We start from the raw sequence: 21,265 nt of genomic DNA on the forward strand, positions 1-21,265 counted from the left end.
ATATATATATATATATATATATATATATATATATATATATATATGTGTGTATGTATATATATATATATATATATATATATATATATATTGTGTGCCCCAGTGATATATGTGTAAACTAAGGCTGGAACGGATCTCAATGTTATGCATATGTATATATACTATAACGTGTGTGTGTGTGTGTTCACAAAACAACAGAAAAAAAAACAATCTTAAATTAGTGTCGTATTCGTGCCAGCCTTAGTATATGTATATATATATATATATATACATATATATATATATGAAGAATTTGTATATGTTCTTTAATTTGTAAATTGATATTTTGTAGTCATAAATAAAACGAAACCCGAAGTAATGTACTTTAAAACATAAACAAAAACATTCAATAGCAAATGGTGCATACTGAATGTTTTAAACAAATATTCTTATTCTACTACTTATGTATGTATGTGTAAATTGTACTCGTGTGTAAGCCAGCCAGGGGATCATACTAATATACAATATATATAGTACTAGCTACAAGGATACAACCCCCGAACGTGGAACAATAAGAGAGGCATCTTTTGTCCTATGATTTGCCCCCCAAAACATTTGGCCTTAAGTCAGGCTTAAGCTTTCTTCGACATTTCTTGCTGAACAACGTAGTTGATTTATTTGAAATAAAATATTTCCCTTCTCTTTTTTTGTTTTTGTTTTTTGGTGATATCAAATATCCCCCTTTTCAGTTTTGGCTTTAAAGACACTATTGTGATTATTAACTGTTGTAATCTACATGTAGTATATTGTTTATGTTATGAAGGCGGATTTGTACATGAAGCTTATTAGATTTTACAAGAATTTCGATACAATTTATTTACTTTATACAAAAAAACAGTTTTCGTATATTTTGTAATGGTGTTGTGTACGTTCAACAGACCATTTTTATTATACTGTTGTCCGGTTTCCATCGCCGCCCAGTTTTTGAACAATCTATAAAGATATACAAACAAAGATATATAAATAAATCGTCAATTATCAAAATTGGTTATAAAATTATATACATTTTTTGTTTTTACAGAATATCACACCTACATGTCTAACGAAAATGGGTGCTATAGCTCTTATATATTGGAAAAAGTAATAGGATTTACTTTTTTGTCTTTTTTTAAACAGACCGCGCGACCTATCGATTTCAATTCAAGCGATTCAGTAAAGCAGACCTGCCAGTGCTGCTTGAAATTCTGGTATCGCAGGTGACTGATATCGATAAGTCATTTCGAGGGAAGTCTCACCACCAGCTGTAACCAGCTGTCATATCTAAAAAAAAATAGGAGCCAGGCGACCGAGTTTCTAGAATTATTTTCAATTTCCGTGAATAATGGCGAGCTACATTGCTAGGAAAGGTCCATCGGTTTTCTGTAAGTATTATTTTGGATGGCTGCCACGGCGATGCCCATGAATATGACGCCGCTCTTGTGGTCTGAATGTTAGAATGATTACGTAAATATGTAACTAAATTTTTTTTTGCAATTGCAGCTAAACTGGGCAAATGGGCCTACAACATGTCTAGATTCAATCAGTACGGTAAGTTTAGCACTAATAGCGTTGACAATTGCAACGAAAATGTTTCTAACTATGGATTTGCATTGGATGTAGGTCTGCACCGTGACGATTGTCTCTATGAGAACGAGGATGTGAAGGAAGCAATCCGCCGTCTGCCCCGCAAGATTTACGACGAGCGCAACTACCGTATTATGCGTGCTCTGCATTTGTCCATGACCAAAACAATTTTGCCAAAAGAGCAGTGGACTAAGTACGAGGAGGATGTCAAATACTTGGAGCCCTATTTGAACGAGGTGGTTAAGGAGCGCGAGGAGCGTGAGGACTGGAACAAGAACCACTAAGAACTTAGCCCCTTCCCCTCCCCCCTAACCACTCAATTTATAAATGTTCAAATACATAGCTTAGATTAAAACTAAATAAGCTATGAAATTAGCCTGTTTTGCATAGTCAACTAAAGGGGAGATGACATTTTAATTTATTAGTGGGTTAAATGCTCGTGTGGATCAATGGAGTCGTCTCTCCATATGTGACTTGTGTGTGAGTGTGTGGAATGGTTGTGTGAGCTTAAGCATTACGATATGCACCGTTCGTCCTTACCTTTTGCATAAAGGGTAAATTGAATATAGATCCCAAGACGGGCACACGTCCAAGGAAATTGATGGCCACGGGGAAGAAGCCGCTGCAAAGATACAAAGAAAAACCCATAGATATAACGATAGAAGACCCTAGCCTGGAAAATATTGCTCTATGGCGATACTTGTCAATTGTGAAATGGAAGATATTGCCGTTTCCTCGTATTCCTTTAAAGTTTTAACAATTCCAAAGGCACGCACGCACATGCATAGAAAGCGTGGACGGGCGGACACATGGGTGGGTGGCAGACTGAACAGAATTACAATCACAAATTGATATGTTAATTTAAAGCAATGCTTTTGGGCCTGTAGGTTTGGAGAAACCTACCAACATTTCGGACTTATCATTTCATGATGCAAACATCTTCCTATCCACGTAACTCTCGACAACCACAAAGTATAGATAGCGAATAGCGAACCTGAATAGTGCAAAGAATCCATAGGATTCAACAATCATTCCAATGATGGGGAAGCCCAGCAGAACGATGAAGATTCCACCAAAGAAGGCGGTTGTGCCTTTAACTTTATGCCGTTGAAAGAAAAAGCGCAAAGTTCGCTCCACGCCGATTACACATCCCAGTCCCGAAATGAACAGAATCTGCGGGTGAGGAGAACATTTTGTTAATTATGGGTCGTACTTTGGGTGGTGCGCCAGCTATTGCACATACATTTCCAATTGCGAGTAAACCTTTGTCGAACAGAAGCAGCATGCCAAGAAACAAAAACGATATGCCGAAGCCAGCCAAGCCGATGCCAATTTCTATGAAAAGGGTTTCAAATGAGCTCACAAATGTGTTACAATAGTTGTATGAACAATGGACGTACTTTGCAGATCTGTTACTTCAATCATTGTGTCCCTTTTTTGTTTATTTAGGTGAGAGTTTCGGACCTGATTGGAAATTCCACGTAAACACGTAAATTATTTAAAAATTGGAACAGCTGATTTCTACAATCTAAAAATTTATCGCATTAACGAATATAAACAATCATTCGCAGGGTTGCTCGGCCTGAGTGTTGGAAAACGAGCTGGGATTAAATAAAATCACGATTTCTTGTGCCAGTCATATAATCTTTTTTAGTAAAACTCTATAACTCAGGAGCTACATGTTATCGTTTACAGTTACCTATATAGTGGTTGAATAGATGGCATGAATCTACCAGAAGAATTGACACTCGTTATTATTTTCCGCCATTTGCCTCAAGGAGTTGAACTATTTAAATAGAGGGGGCTTAAGTGGGCTACATTGGTACTGAGGAACCAAATAGAGCTGTCAAACCATCGATAGTGGCGCCACTCGATAGTTTTGAATAAAATGATTCAAAACATCGATACTATCGATGGTATCGAGCTCATATAACAAAGATTAGAAGGCTATTTTTCAAGCAAAATTAAAGAAATTTTTATTTCTTATATCGGGGATGTTATATGGTGGCAATGCTGATTGCTCAGACTTCTCAATATCAAAGTAGAGAAGGGGAAGAGACCTATAATAGCTCGATAGTATCATGAATAGTAGCAAAACCATCGATAGTAGCAACTAGCACCAAAACATCGATTCTATCGATAGAACCATCGATTGTTTGACACCTCTGTCTCCGCCATTTTGACAAAAGAATTTGTTCTGCCCATAGCGTCCGAATAAATAATATCCGTGTTAGGAGTTATTTTCTCCTGAAATTGTGTTGTTGAAAAGAGTATTTGCACACGTTATTTGTGATGGATCGTAAGTACACCATCAAGATATATACTTGTGGAAAAAAAACACCGACATATTTGTGCTTTAGGTGGAGGTTATGGTGGCGGCGGCCAGGGCTTTAATAATTTTAATGTCCCTCCACCAAATATGCAGTCCAGCTACAATCAACCACCTCCAACCCAACGCGGCGGCGGAGGTAAGAATATATTTTGCATGCTAAACTCTGCAAAACAAAGACTGATAAACGTCTTGAATACAATCTTTCTAGATTACGATTCCGGTATTCGTGGTTCCGGCAGCGATGGCGGCGGCCCCGGCTCATGGTCCGACAAACGAGGCGGCAGCTCATATGGGTATGTTATTAAAATACATTCATTATGTTCAAATCGGGACCGGGGGTACAGTTTTTCCACTGAGGTTACCATGTTTTGTAATTTTTTTTTTGTTATAAGAATGTGTACAACAAATTCATGAACCAATTCCATCGACGAAATACGGGCCTGCAAAAATGTAAAATAGAAAAAAAAATGTAAGACGCGTGAAAAAGCAATCGATATGTGTGTATGTATGTGTGCATGAGAGAGCATACATGTGTATTGAAAATGATTTTTTTTTGAGGAAACGGAAAGGCACTAAATGCGGAAAATACAGCAAAGCGAAAAACATTAAGCAACCGGCTAGAAATAAAAATACATTTTCAAGGAGAAAGCGACATTTGATTCGATGTGTTGCTTCGCCTTTTGGTGGAAACCTATAAAACCAAAACAACACACGCACACACACGCACAAAATTATGCATTTTGATATTTGCAAAATATGTATATGTATATGTATGTAGATAATGCAGATAAAACCCCGTTGCATCTGTGAAATTCAGCTCTTATCAATTCGAAAATTAATATGTGTGGCATATTTGTTGTATATATGTATGTATATGTACAAAACATAAGTTGGAGAGAGAACAGATGCCTGAGGGGTATGATAAAAAACGTATAACCAATGCGTTCTCCACACCCAAAAGCTGTTCAAAATTCGCATCTTTTGAAAAAAGATAGAAACAAAAACTAGAGTTAAATGTACAACGAAATCGGTTTGGGTAGAGATAAATTTGGTACAAATAAGGGTCCAAAGATAGGTGCAAGTATCTATTGTATCTATGTGTTTGATATAGTCTTGTTTTACACACGCGAACACACACACGCACACTACCGTAACATTAATATTTGCATTTAGATTTAAAAAATATCAATCGTATTAAAAGGGGTGGCCCCTTCCTGGAACGAAAACACTGCGCGTAATATCAAAATAGTTCTAAGAAAAACAAGCCCCAACCGAGAGTCAAGATACATTTAGGCTCCACACATACGCGCGCACACAATCTGTAATTGAATTTCGATCCACAGGCTTCAGGCGCCGCAAAAATAACATCAAAGAAAATACGAGTATAAACAATAACAACAAAGAAAAACCCAATTAATCGTAAAAGTAAAACGGATACAATAAGAGTCTCAAATGAACAACTGAACAATTCTGTGACTAACCTTAGAGCCTAAGTTACGAATCGTAGAACTCTGAAATAAATAGAACATTTTTGGAGACTACCAAGACCTACCCCTCTCCGAACTATGAGTTTTGCAGAATAGTGGGCCACCAGATGGTGGAACAGGGCAAAATGGGAGACACAAATTTGGTATTGCAAAAACAGATTAAAATATGCTTAAATGTAAGATTAAAGCCTTGAGTTCTCGTATCTTTAAGCCGATATCAAATGATATCCAATATTGTATACCTGTAGAATATCATTAATATTAATATTTTAGAATATAGATTAAGCATTTGTATTGTGATGTCTTTTGTCTAGCTTACAATTAATTTATAAATTATGTATATAAATATGAATCGTATGATTATTAAGTATCTAGTGAACAAAAAAGTGCGGTGTCCACCAGAGCATTTGTGATCAGCGATTCGATTCTTCGGTTCAGTTCGGTTCGGAATTGAATCGATGGATGTGGATTTGGTGCGATCTATGCCGGTGGATGTCTACCGAAATTGTTGGTACAATATTTTGAAACAAGCCGCAAACAAAAAACAAAACAAACAAAAAAAAAACAAATATGTATTTGATGCCTTACAAAACCCCAAAACAAATCGAAATTCAAACATTAAATAAGTTCATTCAATATCCTTTTTTAGAAATGGAGGCGCCAACAAGGACAGCTACAGCAAAGGTAAAAATAATGCAAATAGACTGCAATCCTATCGAGTAATGTATACCAATATTTTTCTACATATTGAACTTAAAAAAACAAAAAAAACCAAACAAAACAAAAACAAAAGGATCCTCCTAAAAGCGAAAAATCTCAAATTCCAAATCAAAAGGAAAGCAAAGCAAAGCGAAAGAAAAGAAAAGAAAGAAAAGCTAAGCAAAGGCGGCATTCTTTGGTCGTTCTATCGTTCCATCGTTCCATTAGGCTATTTAGGATAGAGTGTATATCTGAAGAATTTCATGGTGGTTACTTATATATAGCTATGGTTAAGGACGGACTCAAAAAGTGCTGTTGTTGTAATACCGAGGTACTCTAGGGGTTTCTAGGTGGTGTCCAGAAGAGTCCTGCAGCAAATCTAGCTATACTTTTTATCACATAAAATTGTGTTGTATCTGTCGTGTGTGTACTACATATGTATTGCTCTGGTTTAATAAGTAAAGCACTATCTATCTGAATATATAAGAGATGTGCAAGGTTGTTTGTTGGTTGACACTGAAGATGGAGTGCCTGGCCGGCCTGGTGGTTGTGGTGACTAAAGTCGGCAGCTGGCTTTGTGCTATCTGGTGTTGTTGTTGTTGTTGTTGTTATTGTTGTTTCTGCCAATTGCAGTGCAATTTGTGGGCCCATTCTACGATAATTACATACATTTGATTGTGAGTACGAGTACCTACAGAGATGGGCAGAATGGTGGGTGAATCGTGAGTCGCTTTCATGTTTTTGCTAAATCTTTAAAGTAATAAAATGCCCCACATTTTCAGACCGGCACCACTGCTGCTTTCTTGTTTAGCCAGTGCTTAATCGCTTCCTCTCTCTCTATGGCGCTCTCTCTGGCTCCTGGCTCTCTCTCTCTCTCTCTCTACTGTGGGTGTGTTTGTTGTCGTTTTGGTGGGGTGGGGGAGCCAGAGAGAGAAATAAGGCTAAGATAAAACTGTTTCCCTCTCTCTATCTGTCTCTCTCTCTCTCTCTCTTTTGCTCGTCTCTTCCCCCTGTCACACTCTGTCTAAAGGTTCTTTTGAAACAAACAACAACAAAAAGAAAAAAGGGTTCGGTTCTCTGTGAAGTTGTGAAGTTTTGGTGTCCCACAAATGCCGCTGCAAATCCTGGTTTTTATATATTGCTAAGCTAGTCTTTTAGTCGGCGCCTGGGCATGGGCGATATATGGTGTTTAACCGATCCATTGATCGGCAGAGTCCGGTGTTGCAATGCCCCCATTTATACATACTATATATGGCAAACACGTATACTATTTGTACATTAAGAGGGCACCCTCTTTTGGGAGAGGGGGGCCAAGTTGTGAAAGGAAACCAATCCGCAAAATCCGCAATAATATTTTTAGTTTCTATAAGCTATTCTTTGCCCTCTGTGCAGCGCGTTCTAACACCTTTTTTGCAATTTTTGTAGGACCCATGGGCGGCGGCGGTGGGAGCGGCGGCAGCGGTGGTAGTGGCGATCTGATAACCCAGGACGATACCATATTTGTCTCTGGCATGGACACAAATACCACAGAGCAAGACATTGAGACGCATTTCGGTGCCATTGGCATCATCAAGGCAAGTATATATCCGGATATCGATGGAATCCCGAATCGTCACAAGTCTGGACAGGAGTTCTAATATCAAATCAATTAAACTCTCGAATTGCAGAAGGATAAGCGTACAATGAAGCCAAAGATTTGGCTATACAAGAACAAGGACACCGGTCTGTCGAAGGGTGAGGCCACGGTCACATACGACGATACCAATGCTGCTCAGTCCGCCATTGAATGGTTTGACGGACGCGTCTTCAAGGGAGCCAATATAAAAGTATCGCTCGCTCAGCGCCAGAGCACCTGGAACAAGGGCGGCGGTGGGCGCGGCGGTTTCGGTGGTCGTCCACGTGGGGGTGGCGGCGGCGGCGGTGGTGGGGGACGCTTTGACCGCGGTGGCGGAGGCGGCGGCGGGGGTGGAGGCGGTCGCTTTGATCGCGGCGGTGGTGGCGGCGGCGGTGGCGGAGGCGGCGCCGGTGGCAATGTTCAGCCCCGTGATGGCGATTGGAAGTGCAACAATTGCAACAACACCAACTTCGCCTGGCGCAACGAATGCAACCGGTAAGTGTGCATGCAGGCTTTACCTTCTCAATGAGCACTCATCCAATTCGGATCTTTTCCAGCTGCAAGACACCCAAGGGCGGCGAAGATGGCGGCGGCTCCGGGGGCAGCAGCGGGGGATATGGCGGCGGTGGGGGCGGCTACGGTGGAATGAATGACCGTAACGATCGTGGCATGAACGACCGTGGAGGCGATCGCTCTGGCGGCGGCGGTGGCGGATACAACAACAGAGACCGCGGCGGCAACTCGGGCGGTGGCGGCCGCTATTCAAACGAGAATGGCCGCGATGGCGGTGGACGTGGAGGCGGAGGGCGTGGTGGTGGTGGCGGCGCCAATCGCCGAGATGGCGGCGGTGCTATGCGAAACGACGGCGGCATGCGTTCCAGGCCATACTAACGACCTGTTTGGTAACCCTATGTTTTTTTTCAGATTTACGTATTAATCGTAGCGAAAAGTAAACCCCATCAAACTTGTACCCTTGAATGTACCCCAGTCAAAGCAAAAGATACAAATGCGCAGCCACATCCAACCATTTTATCTGATTTCTCGCCCCCCCAAAACCCCAAACACACACACACACACACGCCACTCTACTCTGCACACCCTACCCCACCCTCTTTTATCTCTCGTTTTGACTTTTAGACTATACATATATATGTAATCTAATTTAACAAACACTATTTGTAATATTGAAACAAAAACAAAGTATAAACTTACATATATATATGTGTGTATTTTTATAATTGTAAATACATATATATATATATACATTATATATAATAGAAGAGGTCTCTAAATCGTTTATTACTATCCACGGGTCGTAAGGGGCATCAACAAGTCGCCTATGCCCCAATATTTATTTAGTGGAAGAGCATTTAGGAGCAATCACACAACGAACAGCAACGAATCCTTATAAGATAAACGCGTCATGCACACGACATGCAATAAGTACTAATATTAATTCTCATATCGAATCGGACCACATCCACAAATAAGCAAATATCTAGAGTTATTTGTTTGAAATAAGGATAATTTAATAGGATCTATGTAAGTTCCTAAAGAAGGAGGGCGAATATGATATGTTGGATATCTATTCTCGACTTTTCCTTGGTCTATTTCTGGTATTCTGCTGCCTCCTGCCACTTAAGATAGACGCCTATACGAGTGGATATTCAATGGCAGTGGCAGGCAGTCAGCTTGCCTTTTAAGAGCATTCCTATTCCTACATTTTTGGCAAGTCTTTGAACCCAGTAAACGCCCAGATCTATCGAAACCTTGTAAATAAACCATGAGTACTAAAAAAAGGAAACCCCTTGCTATACAGAAACATTTCTAAAAAATTAAAAAGCTGAAGAAACGTAAGAAATTGTAGAAAGCTTACACATTGGATTGATATATCTTCAGGCATATATCTTCTTCTACCTTACAGACCTCCACTTTGTATGGATACAAAAATTATTGTATTGGGAATTTTTGAAAAAGATTTTGTGGAGTATATTGCCAATCGTACAGATGGTCACAAGATTCACTTGATCACTCCTACAGCCTTATTTTTATCACGACTACAGCTGCTAAAAAGAAGAGTTACATATTTGTCTTGGGGGGAATGTGTGTTTTTATAAAATTTTTGTTTTAATATTATTTGTTGAATATACATTAGTTAATATTACAGTTCATCTTTTTCTAGCAAGGTGTAGCGATGCTTGGATGGGCCCAGTTCCTTGAATTTCGATTCGGGTGGTGAGGTACCTTTGCCGGTATGTGGATCGGGATGTATATCATTATTTGAGGGATCCGGCCCATAATGAAACTCCCTATAGCAAAACAAAACGGAAATAAATAAGATGTTTGCAAAGCGTTTTCGTGTGTGTTTGTGTACCTATGCAGCTTCCCGCTGTAGAGATCCTGAAGGAATTGCTTTAGCTTGCCCGGCGTGTACATGTCACTGAAGTGGGGGAACAGATACATGTGCTTGAACGAATCGATGGCTATCAATGGCAGGTCGTCCTCCGACTTTCCCAAATGATGCAGCGGATGGGCAAATCTTTTGCCATCTGCCGTCAGAAAGTTGACATTCTCTGCAAAGACCATAGATCGGAATCAGTTTGGATTTTGTTCTTAAGTGAAGAAATTATGTATATCCACGTACGTTTCTCATCTAGCAGTTGACGCTCAATGATGGACTTGTAATCCTTGATGGAGTTAAGATCGTCTGGCCGGTGGAAGAGTATCAGGAACGGCAGTCCTTCTTCGGTAAGCTCCTCGGCATTCTCGAATGTTATTTCCCTAACCAGCGGCACACACTTTTCCTGTATCCATATCTTCAGTTCATCGAAATTCTGCAGGCTGCCAGTGTAGGTCTCATCGTTTTCGTGCGACAAGGCCACATCGGGTCTAAACACAATAATGGGGGTACCTATATAGATTCGAAAAAATCAGAGATATACCTAGGTAGCGATTGATTGATTGACCCTTACCAGGTGGATGCATGGCCTGTGAGGCATCACCGAAGCCCACATGGAACTGGCAATCCTCTTTCAAGTTTGTGGCCACTTTTCGGAATGTATCATATTCCGGCTGATCCCTGCGATCGAAGTAGCCCAATATGAGGCGTTTCTTTGAGTCAAGATGCTCAAGTTCTTTCAGCGATTTAAACTCCTGAATGGGATCCTCCAGTTGTTTCTTGACAAACTCCAAGAAAGCATCCGACGAACGCTGGCCGCGATATTCGCGCTTACTGAGCTGTCCGTTGCGTACAATTTTCAATGTGGGATATTTATTGATATGAAACCGCGAGGCAATAGCCGTCTCCTTATCGCAATCCACTTTCCCAAGCACAACACGGCCGGCATCGGGGAATTCCGCCTTGATCTGTAAGCAAAAACCCATTCATTTTGGCAGCGGATCGAATTCGAGGATATATTATATATTTGGCTTACCTTATCCGCAGCTTCACCGAATATGGGAGCTAATATATTACTAAATCTACACCATTCGGCATAAAAATTAAGGAAAACCAATTCATTAGAGGCTGAAAAAAGATACAAGACATTAAAACTTCAAAATTTTCACAGCTTCTAATTGAGGTTGTTGTTCAGAGGGAGAGAGAGAGAGCGAGAGAGAGGTAGATAAGATAAAGAAAGAACTTCTCAGTAGAAAGCCAATCAATCTGTTAAGATTTTAGCCATACGATACTCTGCTTGTGTTTCAAGTAATTCAATGACTCACTCACGTGGCAGTCGATGTTTATGATATGAAAGGAACAAGCTAGTGTGAAACCAGATGTTTGTGTAACAAGTAAGACGGATATTGTATCTCAATTGCTCCAATTGTTATAATATCCACCTTAATTTCTGTAGAAATGTATGAGCTTTAGCCGCTGTTGTTTGTTTTTAGACACGTTGGCAGCAGGTCGCTTCAAAACGCCTGCCAACAGCAATGCCTGACCAATTTATCGGGCCAATGGCTTTGTGTGAAACTTGTGACACGTCAATGCCCACCCAAATGTTGGTTAATTGATTTTCTGCATTGTGATGCTTGCTTCTGATTCTAGCGCAGCGGATGCACCGTGAGCACCGCTTGGAACCTTACCTAATGTCATATCAATGTTTTCACTGGTCATAGGCACCGCTCCCCCCGCATCTGTGGCCGCTGGATGTTGCAGGAGATGAAGTATCTGGAATTATGCATAAAATCGCGCCACTTAGTTTTTAGGCATTGGAATGATGGGTGGGATGATGTGTATGGGTGTGGAGTTACAAACACAGGCGGGCGGGCCGCCAGGCGACAGCATCTTTCGAATTATTTTCATGCCTAAGCCGGGCGACCGACCGAGCAACCGCCCCGCCGTCTGCCATCGTCCAGCCAGTGTTTTCCGCGGCATTAGAACACGTCGACTCACCGCTAGCAGAGCTATGCTGGGCCCCAGCTTATGAATTCTTGCTTCAATCATTTTGAGGCACTGGCTGTGGGTGGAGGGGCTGCGACGAATTGCACACAGAAATGGACACCAAGTTATTGAATTGATTCAGTTCGGCATGGATTTTAATGGAAATTATTGCCTGTTGTCGCACTGCAAACGTAAGTACCAGTGTGACCGCGGAAATATACCGAAACATACTATCTCATTTACAGAATATACCGTAAATATACTGACGAATTAAAGTCCTTTTTTACATGTTCCTCGTTTTTGATCTTCCGTGGAATATTACTAGCTATATAGAACATTAAGCCATGCCCACATAATTTTGTACGATTGATAAATCAATTCTATACATGATTGGCCTATTCAAAATACTTGCATTTATTGGATTTCTATATAACATTGAAAATGAAATGGACAAAAATTATACCATCGGTTTAATTTTGACTGTTGTCGCACTGTTGTATCAGTAAGAACTAGGGCTGGGAAAAAATCGATAGTGTCTACCGATACTATCGATTGGTGTACGATGCGGATGTGAGTCTTATTAGTCACAATTCCAATAAGAATTTTAATACATTCAAGTGAAATATTTGAAATTGGTCTGGGCTAGATTGTTTATCTATTTTCACTTTAAATTTGACGATGTGACGATGGCGGACTATTTGATAAAATATACCCGTCTGACCATCAAAGAAATACCGAAATATATATACTGTTACCCACCTAAATGATAAGAATTCTTCATGTGGATCCTATCCTTTTAAGAAAACCACGACATCTTTCCCCTGAACTGCGGAAAAATTCGTCAAGATTCAAAATTTTCGTGGTCGACAATGGTTATAACTAATCGTTATATTTTCATGACCGGAAATCATATTCCTCGATTTTGATGTTGCGCCTAATATTACTAGTGGTGTCGATATCAGGAGAAGTCGTTAAGTTTTCAAATCAGCTTGGAAAACAGAATTTTAATATCAACTAAAAATAGGGTATACAGATGTCCATAACATTGGTTGACAGGCAACAAGTGTTTAAATGACGTAAGATGTCATGCGTAACATATTATGTTTTGATCTTTCTTGTTTAAACCCTATTTTATACACAATCCCAAACAAAGCAGTACATTAAACCAACCAATCTTGTAGAAAATTAATTCATCAACCGCATAAAGCTATGAGTTCAGTGTTGAGGGTCCTATCTATCTAGTACTATTAAGTCGAATATCAAAATCGAGGAATATGATTGCCGATCATGGTCAGAGAACGATTAGCCCATTGTCGACCACGAAAATGATGAATCCTTACGAACCTTTTCGCAGTTCAGGTAAAGTTTCGCAGTAAAGATGAAGGATAGAATGGATCTACAAGAAGAGTTATTATTGCTATAAGTAATATTTTGCGCGGTTTAGGTCAAGTTGTTCTCTTGTTTAAATTAAGGGGATAAAGTGGGCTAAGCTCGTTTTTTCGGTATATTTCTGAGGGTCAGACGATATATGTTATCGATAAAGGATGGAACAATGTTTTCGAATCTTTGTTTATAATAGCTGACGTTTATGGATTTTACGGTGGTAAATAGAGCAAGAAAAAGCAGAAACCAAACGCGTTTTTAATTCGGCAATACATTTGAATAGTATATGTACATTCCAAATACGTTTTACGAAGGTTTTTTTGTTTGGCCACAAATGTGTGTGTGTGGTGCGTACATGCATATACATATGTACGATTGTTTTGTGTTATTGTTGCGTTCGAAATATCGGAATATGTACATACAAACATACGTATAAATATTTAATTACTTTGTTTATGACAACATAATTCCGTCTTTGGCATTGAACAACTAAAGCAACAAGGATCTAGCCGAACATTTCAAGTACGACAATTGCATTAATTTTCTCAATCTCAAACTTATTGGTAATGGAAATCACGATAATCTAGCAGTAAATATACAAACATACACCCCATATGTACACACACATATATATATGTATGTAGTGCGCACCTTCAGGCGATTGCATATGTATGTGCGTATGCATTCCGCATTATCTATATTGCCACCACGACATACAAAACAAAATTAACTTCGATTTGTTCTAAAGGTGTTGGTATTTGTTGTATTTAGTGCGCTTAGTACGTATGTATGCTTCATTAAAACATTCACACAGATATGCGTATGTATGTGCATATGCAGATACATTGTATAAGTGCCCCCGCGTCGCGAGACACTGAACGGAACGCCAGATTGCCGACGTCCCATCCAGTACCGTACCGTCCGTTCCACACACACACACAAGACATTGGGAGTATCGGCTGGAAAGTTCCGTAAGATTTGGGGTGACAGGAGAGGAGACAGATTTCCAAAGACGAGAAATCTATCGAATCCCCTTCCCGGGGAACGGAACTCTACGTCCGTCAGGCAGAAATGTGTATGTGCAAAGTTCAATCCACTGATATAGCCAGGACATGGCTGGAAAAACTCTCATCAAAAAGGGCCCTGGGGGGGTACTAAAAACTTGTCTAAATTATCTCGATCTCATAGCTAAACCCAAGCATATGCATGTACAACATTGCAATATATGTATATATGTACGAATGCACGCACTTGTAGTATCTCTAGATATACGTTCATATATGTATATATGGTTAGTGAATGCTAACCGGATTTTTGCACACACATTCGCCTAAAAAGAGAGATACATTAAATACTTATAAGTAAATAAATAATACTGTATACATTATATATAGTCTTATTTTAGCCGATTCACACAATGTCAGATGGATCACCGCCTCCATCGATTTGCTTTATACGCGCCGCCGAATCTTATCCAAAATCACAAATGGAGAAGGAAGACTCGCAGCTGTTTGTACCGTTTCCAGAACGTATGTGTGCCAAAAACAGAAAGTACTATAGCATATACATATACGACACATTAACACACCTTTCGACATTCATTCTTTTCAAACAGTTGCTGGCGAGTCAATCAAGTACCTAGGACGGACCGATGATGGTGTTCTGGCGCTGTCCAATTATCGCATATTTTTATCAAAAAAATCAACCGCATACGAGACTTATGTGCCCTTGGGCCTGATCGAGTCGGTGCAGGTGCGTGACCTGTTCCAGCTGATTGTCAATTGCAAGGATGCCAGCACAGTCAGGTGCTCCTTTCAGTCCGCCGAGCAATGCTCGGAGTGGCAGCGACGCATCCAGTTGCTAATCGGTGTACCTGTATCGCTGGAGACGCTCTTTGCCTTCCCCTTTTACTCGTGGACCTGTGACACAATTGGCTCAGCCAATGCCCATGCCCAGGCGATTGGTAATGGCCATGGAAAAGAGCGCATTCCATTGCCAAATGGTTCTGGATTTGGATCTTGCGTGAAACCTCCTGCCTTATTGAGTGAGAACTTTCCATCGGCCTGCGAGATCGTGTCGCAGGCGAACAGTCGCTTGCAGCGTGCCGTACGATATGAAAGTGATTTTAAGAACGAGGTGGCACGCCTGGGCTTCGATCTGAAGGGCTCGTGGCGCATCTCGACAGCAAATGCCGACTTTAAGCTCTGTCCATCGTATCCGCCAAAGTTGCTTGTTCCTTGCTGCATCACCGACGAAATGCTACACAATGTGGCCAACTTCCGTGGCTCGCGGCGTCTGCCGGCCGTCGTCTGGCGGCATCAGAGGTCTGGGGCCATACTAGCACGCTGCAGCCAGCCGGAGGTCGGTTGGCTGGGCTGGCGGAATACCAAAGATGAGCAGCTACTGAAAGCCTTGGCCGATGCCTGTGCCTTTGACAGAGGCGAGCATAACAGGCGCCAGACACAACCCACAAAGACCCAAGCGCAGGCCCACGCCGCCGCTGCTGCCGCCGCCTCGAAGGACACAAACGGACAGTCGAATAGCTCCGGCAATAGCTCACCATCGCTCGATGACTCCTCCTCGCATGAAGAGCTGGCCCTAGACGAAATACGAGTGAGTTTTTGCACGAAAACTTTTTGCAATCCCAAAATCCTAAATCTTTATTACATTTTCTTTGAATTTCAAGAAAATTCTCATTGTTGATGCACGAAGCTATACATCTGCCGTCACGAATCGTGCACGCGGTGGCGGCTGTGAGTGCATTGAGTATTATCCATGCGCCGAAATTGAATTCATGAGCTTGGGTAACATCCATGCCATTCGTAAGAGTTTTCATGCGGTCCGGCAGCTGTGCGCCTCATCGCCAGATGATCCCAAGTGAGTAGAACTTTCTTCTCAGAAATTCCTGACAATTTCAAGGTGCCCGACAGTGCCCGCTCTGGCCGAACAGCTGAAGCGAAGAATATTCTGAGCTTCAGAGCAGCCAGGTGCCACCGAGGACGGGGAGGAAATAGACAGTGTCCAGAAGCGCTCCAAGCGCAGTCCTGAACTTCTGGGCAGGCGCCACTGGATACTCGGAGAAGGAATTTTTCGAGGGCCAGGACAGGCTCTTTATAGAGGCCTCGGAATGGCTTAAGAAATCTCCCTGATTAAAGGACAAAGAAATTAATTATATTCTGTTTTCCCAATTAACTTTTTCTAGCTGGTTTGGACAGTTGGAAAAGACCATGTGGATGCAGCATTTGTCGGGCCTACTGGGTGCCGCCATGACCGTTGTCCATACCATCGAAAAGAACGGACGACCCGTGCTAGTGCACTGTTCCGATGGTTGGGATCGTACGCCACAGATTGTGGCGACAGCGCAACTGTGTCTAGATCCATACTATCGAACTGTTGAGGTATGTCCCTCCGCAATCAACCCATTCCCAAAACCACAGTAATTAAACCTATATTTCCTTTGGATGAATAGGGTTTCCGTGTTCTGGTCGAACGTGAATGGTTAAATTTTGGTCACAAATTCGCCGATCGTTCAGGCAATGGCCCCAACTCTGATGAGGTGAACGAGCGTTGTCCCGTCTTTTTACAATGGCTGGATCTGGTGCACCAAATCCATAGACAGTATCCATGCAGCTTTGAATTCAGTATTGGCTACTTGGTAAGACGATTCCCAATGCCTTCTGGCTTCTGGTCTTCCCTTTATCAACTGATGTGCATTCTTTTTTCAGATAAAACTAGCACAACACTCGCTATCCTGCCTGTTCGGCACTTTCCTGTGCAACTCGTTGAGGGAACGCATTGAGAATTCCGTTTTTGATCGTACGTTTTCAGTGTGGCCATTTTTAGCTGAAACTATGTATAGAAATCCACTCTATAAGCATGAGACTGAAAAGGTACGCCCTGGAGTCCCCTCCCCCCACCTAAAATCTGACTAACTCTATGTTTATCTTTCTCTGGGTTTGTTTTCAGGTTCTTTGGCCAGCGCACAGTGTGCGGTTTTTATATTTCTGGTCTGACGTTTATCTTGGTAGCTTAGGCAACAAAAATGGTACTGATCTTCCATTACTGAGTAATGAACGACAAAGTGCCCATAATGGTGAGTAAATCAACGACTAGAAAACAAAACACCCTCGTCCATTAAAAGAACATTAAGAAAACAAACATTAACAAAATGAACACACTAATAGTGTTCCATAGGGTTTCATTCTGGTTTTCATCGTATATTGCGCATATCGTTGGTACTTTTTATTTCTTATGGTATTCGATTTTGGGTCTATAGATCTATCTTAAAAGATAAACTTCTAGCTGGCGAAAACATCTTTTTCATACGAAATCTATCCCATTTTTTAGACAAGGTCAATAAAATACCGGTTAAAAATACAGAAAAACTACCCAAAGTATTTCGAAAGATTTCTAAAGATAGAACAGCTAGAAAAATTCCATAATAAGGTCAAATATAATATTATGAAGGCTGTTGAAAAAAGGATAATTATGCTATGGATAATTGTAGATAAAAACTTGTGGCTATTTGCTAAAATATAACTAAAATTAGGATACAAATCCAACAAAACAACATTACTCTAATCAATTAATATCCACCATTTAGGTTCGTTGACAAAAACACGATCCTCTGAAGATCTTACAACAAATGAATTGGGACAGAGCACCATTTCGAGGAGATCGAGTGATCCCAATTTGACCGTAGAATCGATGTGAGTATTGTAAAGCAGTCGACAGTCGAGCAGCAACTAATTGTACTACCCTTTACAGTGTTTCCGAGTGCGCTCTGAATGTGAATAGTAACTCGATGTTTGATATACGATCGGAGGCAGACAGGAGGCAGAGTGTTAGTGCAAATAATGTCCATGATAATGTTAAAGACTCCAAAGAACCAGAGGTAAAACGTAAGGAGGCCGAAGACGAGACAGATGCCAGTTGTTGCTCTACAAAGTGTACCTCCAATCAGTTTAAAAACGACCAAAGTACAGCTTCTAACCGTGATATAATATTGGAAGCTGCAGCAACAACAGCAGCGATAGTGCCAGAGCCCTCTCAGTCCCAAAACTCTGAAGCCGCAAACGCTGTCCATGCCCTATCGAACGGTTAGCCCTATACAAATCTGTTCTTTCTCATTCTAAGAAATCTTTTGCTTTAATTTAGATCGAGAACAAGAAGAGAGCAGTGATACAAGCCGCAATATTTGGCATGGCCCGATTGATACTAGTACAGATACCCTAATTCCTACAGAGGCCGTGCAACAAACGAAATCTGACAATAACCACCACGTAGCGCCTTTGGAGAATCACGTGATAAGCACGGACAAAAAACCAAATGAAGCAGTAGCACAAGTCGCTGTCCCAAGTACTCCCACAGCAAACAATAAAATCAGTCAGAGCTATAACAATTTGCCTCGGGTGCACATAAGGCCGATTACGAATACGAATACTAATACAAATGCTACTGCTGCACGCTGCACGAATACGGCGCAAAAGAAAGAGGCAAATGCACACTTTCCGCACCATTTGGATTTGCATGTGCCCAGCAGATGCAAGGAGGAACAAACTAATGCCAATGGTTCGTTGATTGATGGCCATAACCAAAGTGCTGCTGATGAATGCCTGTACATGTCACCTGAGCTACCGCCCACGCTGGGCAGTCGAACACGCAGGAATACGTTTGGTTCAAGCTACAGCCGGGATATTGGACATTTTAAATTTGCAGAAAATGGCAGGTGAGAAAGTCGCCTGAATGCTTCCAATAGATATAGGATAATAAACTAAGTATGTGTACTTTTCAGCACACATAATTTCCCAGTGGCGGGTGGACTAATTTCATTGCCACCGACACCACTGGGTATTCAGGAACGCCCGCAATTCACAATATCCTGTCCCGATGGCCTGGCCCATGGCCTAAGTGAACAAAACATAAGACTTCATCAGATTGTGCAAGAGCACAAGGTAATAGCTACTCCAATTGAAGTTCTTAATGCTTACTAATCTGATCTTTGATTGATATTTATATTTATAGCAACGCGAAGAGGTACTACTGCGGGAAATACATGGAATGCGGCTGGCTCTCTTGGAAAAGGGCTGTCCCAGTTGCAACAGCATCGTCTCAACAAATGTGGAACATGTAATTGCCCTTAAATCTGGTTTAGAAATTGTAGAAAACCATATGTAGATTTGCGTATATTCTTGAGATAGCGAGAGGCTAACGTATGGTCTAGCCATTTGTATCAGTATATTTGATAATATATATAGTGTATTTCGGGCTGTAGGATGTCTCCAGATCGTATATTATTTTGTGTGTGTTTTTTGTATAAACCTTTGCAGCCTTCCACAGTCTAATGATTTGAATCTCCTTTAGGAAAATGGATCGGATATCGTTGAAAATGCTTCGACGTGTTCTTGGGAGGCCGTCGAAGAGCGTAGTGGCCCCTCATCGTATGCCCCATCTTCGATACAAGAGAAAAAAGCCACCAGCGTTCTCTGGGTACCAGATCATGCCGTTTCACGTTGCTCCAGTTGTCAAACTGAGTTCTGGCTTGGACGAAGAAAACATCATTGTCGGTGCGCATTACTCTTTTCAGTAATACCTACACACTCATACACACTATACACGTAGTTTTTCTTTTTGATATTTTTATTTATCAAACAAAAAAATAACAAACAATCTAATTTTTAACAATCTAATCCTTGTTGTTGGAATTTTAAGACTACTTACTTATTCCTACAATTTATACATAGATTAAAACAATTCATCTTTTAAATCTCCCTCTACAAGAATAGTGGCCCATAAATTGGGTTTTCAAACTGAGACACATGACTAGACTAGTGCTAATCAAGAATATATACATATACATATATATCATTATATAAATTGTTCTGAAATCTGTTTATTTTACAACCATTAACTTCAACGATATATTTCTTGATTCCATTCAAAGTATTACTTTTGTCTTCTATTTTAATAATTACTTGTGCTTTCATTTCAGATCATGTGGAGAAATTTTCTGTGCTGACTGCTCTGAATTTTGGGCCCCTCTGCCGTATGAAAAGCTTTTCAATCCCGTAAGGCTATGCGGATCTTGTTATACTACAGTCACATCCAATGTCCATGAGTATGCTGCCGTGCCTTCCGACTCCACGGCGAATGAAAGAGCGGCCAGGCGGCCTTCTGCCAGCTCCTAAGACAAGCTTTCATTATGCTGTGGGTTGCTGCTCCTCCTCCAGCGTTGTATCGATATGTACATATAATACATATACTCAAAAAACAATATTTATTATTACATATGTATGTGTTATAGCACCATAATAGCGGAAATTCCTTTGTGCGATTGTAAAGAACACGAAATTATACAAATTTTGTTAGATATATATTCTGGATATATGGACACAAAATGTAAATTTAAATACAAACTTAAAACAAAAGAACATATTTATTTATTTTAGCGGTTGATTTTTTTGATATATCTCCAGTTCCCAACAGTTTAAACGTATTTCTCGTAAATTGTGCACCTTTTCTGTTGAATTCACTAATTATTGTCAGTGTATGAAATTTAAAAAAAAATATTTGATGAGAGTTTGTATAGCTCACTAATCAAAAAGCTGGAGACATATCGATGTTAACATTCGATGCATTCGAAATACAATTACTAAGAAATGTCCTAAGTACGTGAGTATTAGTAATTTAATAAGAGAAAGGGAATATAATGTGGTAGAGGGAATTAAAATCCGAGCGTTAAACCCTAAAAGCTTCTTGCAGGGACA

General features: G+C 40.7%; 5 protein-coding genes across 11 annotated transcripts; 3 read left to right on the forward strand and 2 right to left on the reverse strand.

Moving 5' to 3' along the window:
* Nucleotides 1-625: 625 nt before the first annotated feature.
* LOC26533264 (vesicle transport protein GOT1B) lies at nt 626-3,395 on the reverse strand. 2 transcript variants are annotated; one of them, XM_033383800.1, is made up of 6 exons: nt 3,299-3,395; nt 3,000-3,063; nt 2,843-2,934; nt 2,594-2,772; nt 2,140-2,221; nt 626-969 (listed from the first exon to the last, which is right to left on the reverse strand). In XM_033383800.1, exons 2-6 carry the CDS (start codon nt 3,022-3,024, stop codon nt 925-927), a joined length of 423 nt encoding a protein of 140 aa, XP_033239691.1. In that variant the 5' UTR covers nt 3,025-3,063; nt 3,299-3,395; the 3' UTR covers nt 626-924. The 2 variants fall into 2 exon arrangements, with proteins under 2 accessions (XP_033239691.1, XP_033239689.1); XM_033383798.1 differs by lacking the exon at nt 3,299-3,395 and having other exon boundaries at nt 3,000-3,176.
* On the forward strand, nt 1,238-1,959 carry UQCR-14 (Ubiquinol-cytochrome c reductase 14 kDa subunit). The gene is made up of 3 exons (XM_001355076.4): nt 1,238-1,397; nt 1,516-1,563; nt 1,636-1,959. The coding sequence occupies exons 1-3, from the start codon at nt 1,358-1,360 to the stop codon at nt 1,881-1,883; spliced, it is 336 nt and encodes a 111-aa protein (XP_001355112.1). The 5' UTR covers nt 1,238-1,357; the 3' UTR covers nt 1,884-1,959.
* A 348-nt stretch (nt 3,396-3,743) lies between the features above and the next one.
* Nucleotides 3,744-8,951, forward strand: caz (FUS RNA binding protein cabeza). 2 transcript variants are annotated; one of them, XM_002134364.3, is made up of 7 exons: nt 3,744-3,898; nt 3,960-4,067; nt 4,140-4,224; nt 6,068-6,102; nt 7,543-7,691; nt 7,785-8,227; nt 8,290-8,951. In XM_002134364.3, exons 1-7 carry the CDS (start codon nt 3,892-3,894, stop codon nt 8,621-8,623), a joined length of 1,161 nt encoding a protein of 386 aa, XP_002134400.1. In that variant the 5' UTR covers nt 3,744-3,891; the 3' UTR covers nt 8,624-8,951. The 2 variants fall into 2 exon arrangements, with proteins under 2 accessions (XP_002134400.1, XP_015042078.1); XM_015186592.2 differs by lacking the exon at nt 6,068-6,102.
* An 885-nt stretch (nt 8,952-9,836) lies between these two features.
* Nucleotides 9,837-12,340, reverse strand: ERp44 (Endoplasmic reticulum protein 44). Its single transcript, XM_001355075.3, has 7 exons — nt 12,129-12,340; nt 11,819-11,903; nt 11,167-11,258; nt 10,705-11,098; nt 10,377-10,643; nt 10,107-10,305; nt 9,837-10,041 (listed from the first exon to the last, which is right to left on the reverse strand). The coding sequence occupies exons 1-7, from the start codon at nt 12,177-12,179 to the stop codon at nt 9,894-9,896; spliced, it is 1,236 nt and encodes a 411-aa protein (XP_001355111.1). The 5' UTR covers nt 12,180-12,340; the 3' UTR covers nt 9,837-9,893.
* A 1,291-nt stretch (nt 12,341-13,631) lies between these two features.
* LOC6901730 (myotubularin-related protein 4) lies at nt 13,632-20,926 on the forward strand. Of its 5 annotated transcripts, none has more exons than XM_033383788.1 (15): nt 13,632-13,719; nt 14,894-15,028; nt 15,115-16,112; nt 16,186-16,376; nt 16,702-16,897; nt 16,969-17,154; nt 17,225-17,389; nt 17,466-17,592; nt 18,103-18,208; nt 18,267-18,598; nt 18,657-19,227; nt 19,294-19,453; nt 19,524-19,628; nt 19,863-20,065; nt 20,491-20,926. In XM_033383788.1, the coding sequence occupies exons 2-15, from the start codon at nt 14,917-14,919 to the stop codon at nt 20,684-20,686; spliced, it is 3,648 nt and encodes a 1,215-aa protein (XP_033239679.1). In that variant the 5' UTR covers nt 13,632-13,719; nt 14,894-14,916; the 3' UTR covers nt 20,687-20,926. The 5 variants fall into 5 exon arrangements, with proteins under 5 accessions (XP_033239679.1, XP_033239680.1, XP_033239676.1 ...); XM_033383785.1 differs by having other exon boundaries at nt 13,635-13,719; nt 14,905-15,028; XM_033383786.1 differs by having other exon boundaries at nt 13,638-14,021.
* The last annotated feature ends 339 nt before the right edge of the window (nt 20,927-21,265 follow it).

The sequence above is a fragment of the Drosophila pseudoobscura genome, chromosome X, assembly GCF_009870125.1.
Source record: "Drosophila pseudoobscura strain MV-25-SWS-2005 chromosome X, UCI_Dpse_MV25, whole genome shotgun sequence".
Classification (NCBI taxonomy): domain Eukaryota; kingdom Metazoa; phylum Arthropoda; class Insecta; order Diptera; family Drosophilidae; genus Drosophila; species Drosophila pseudoobscura.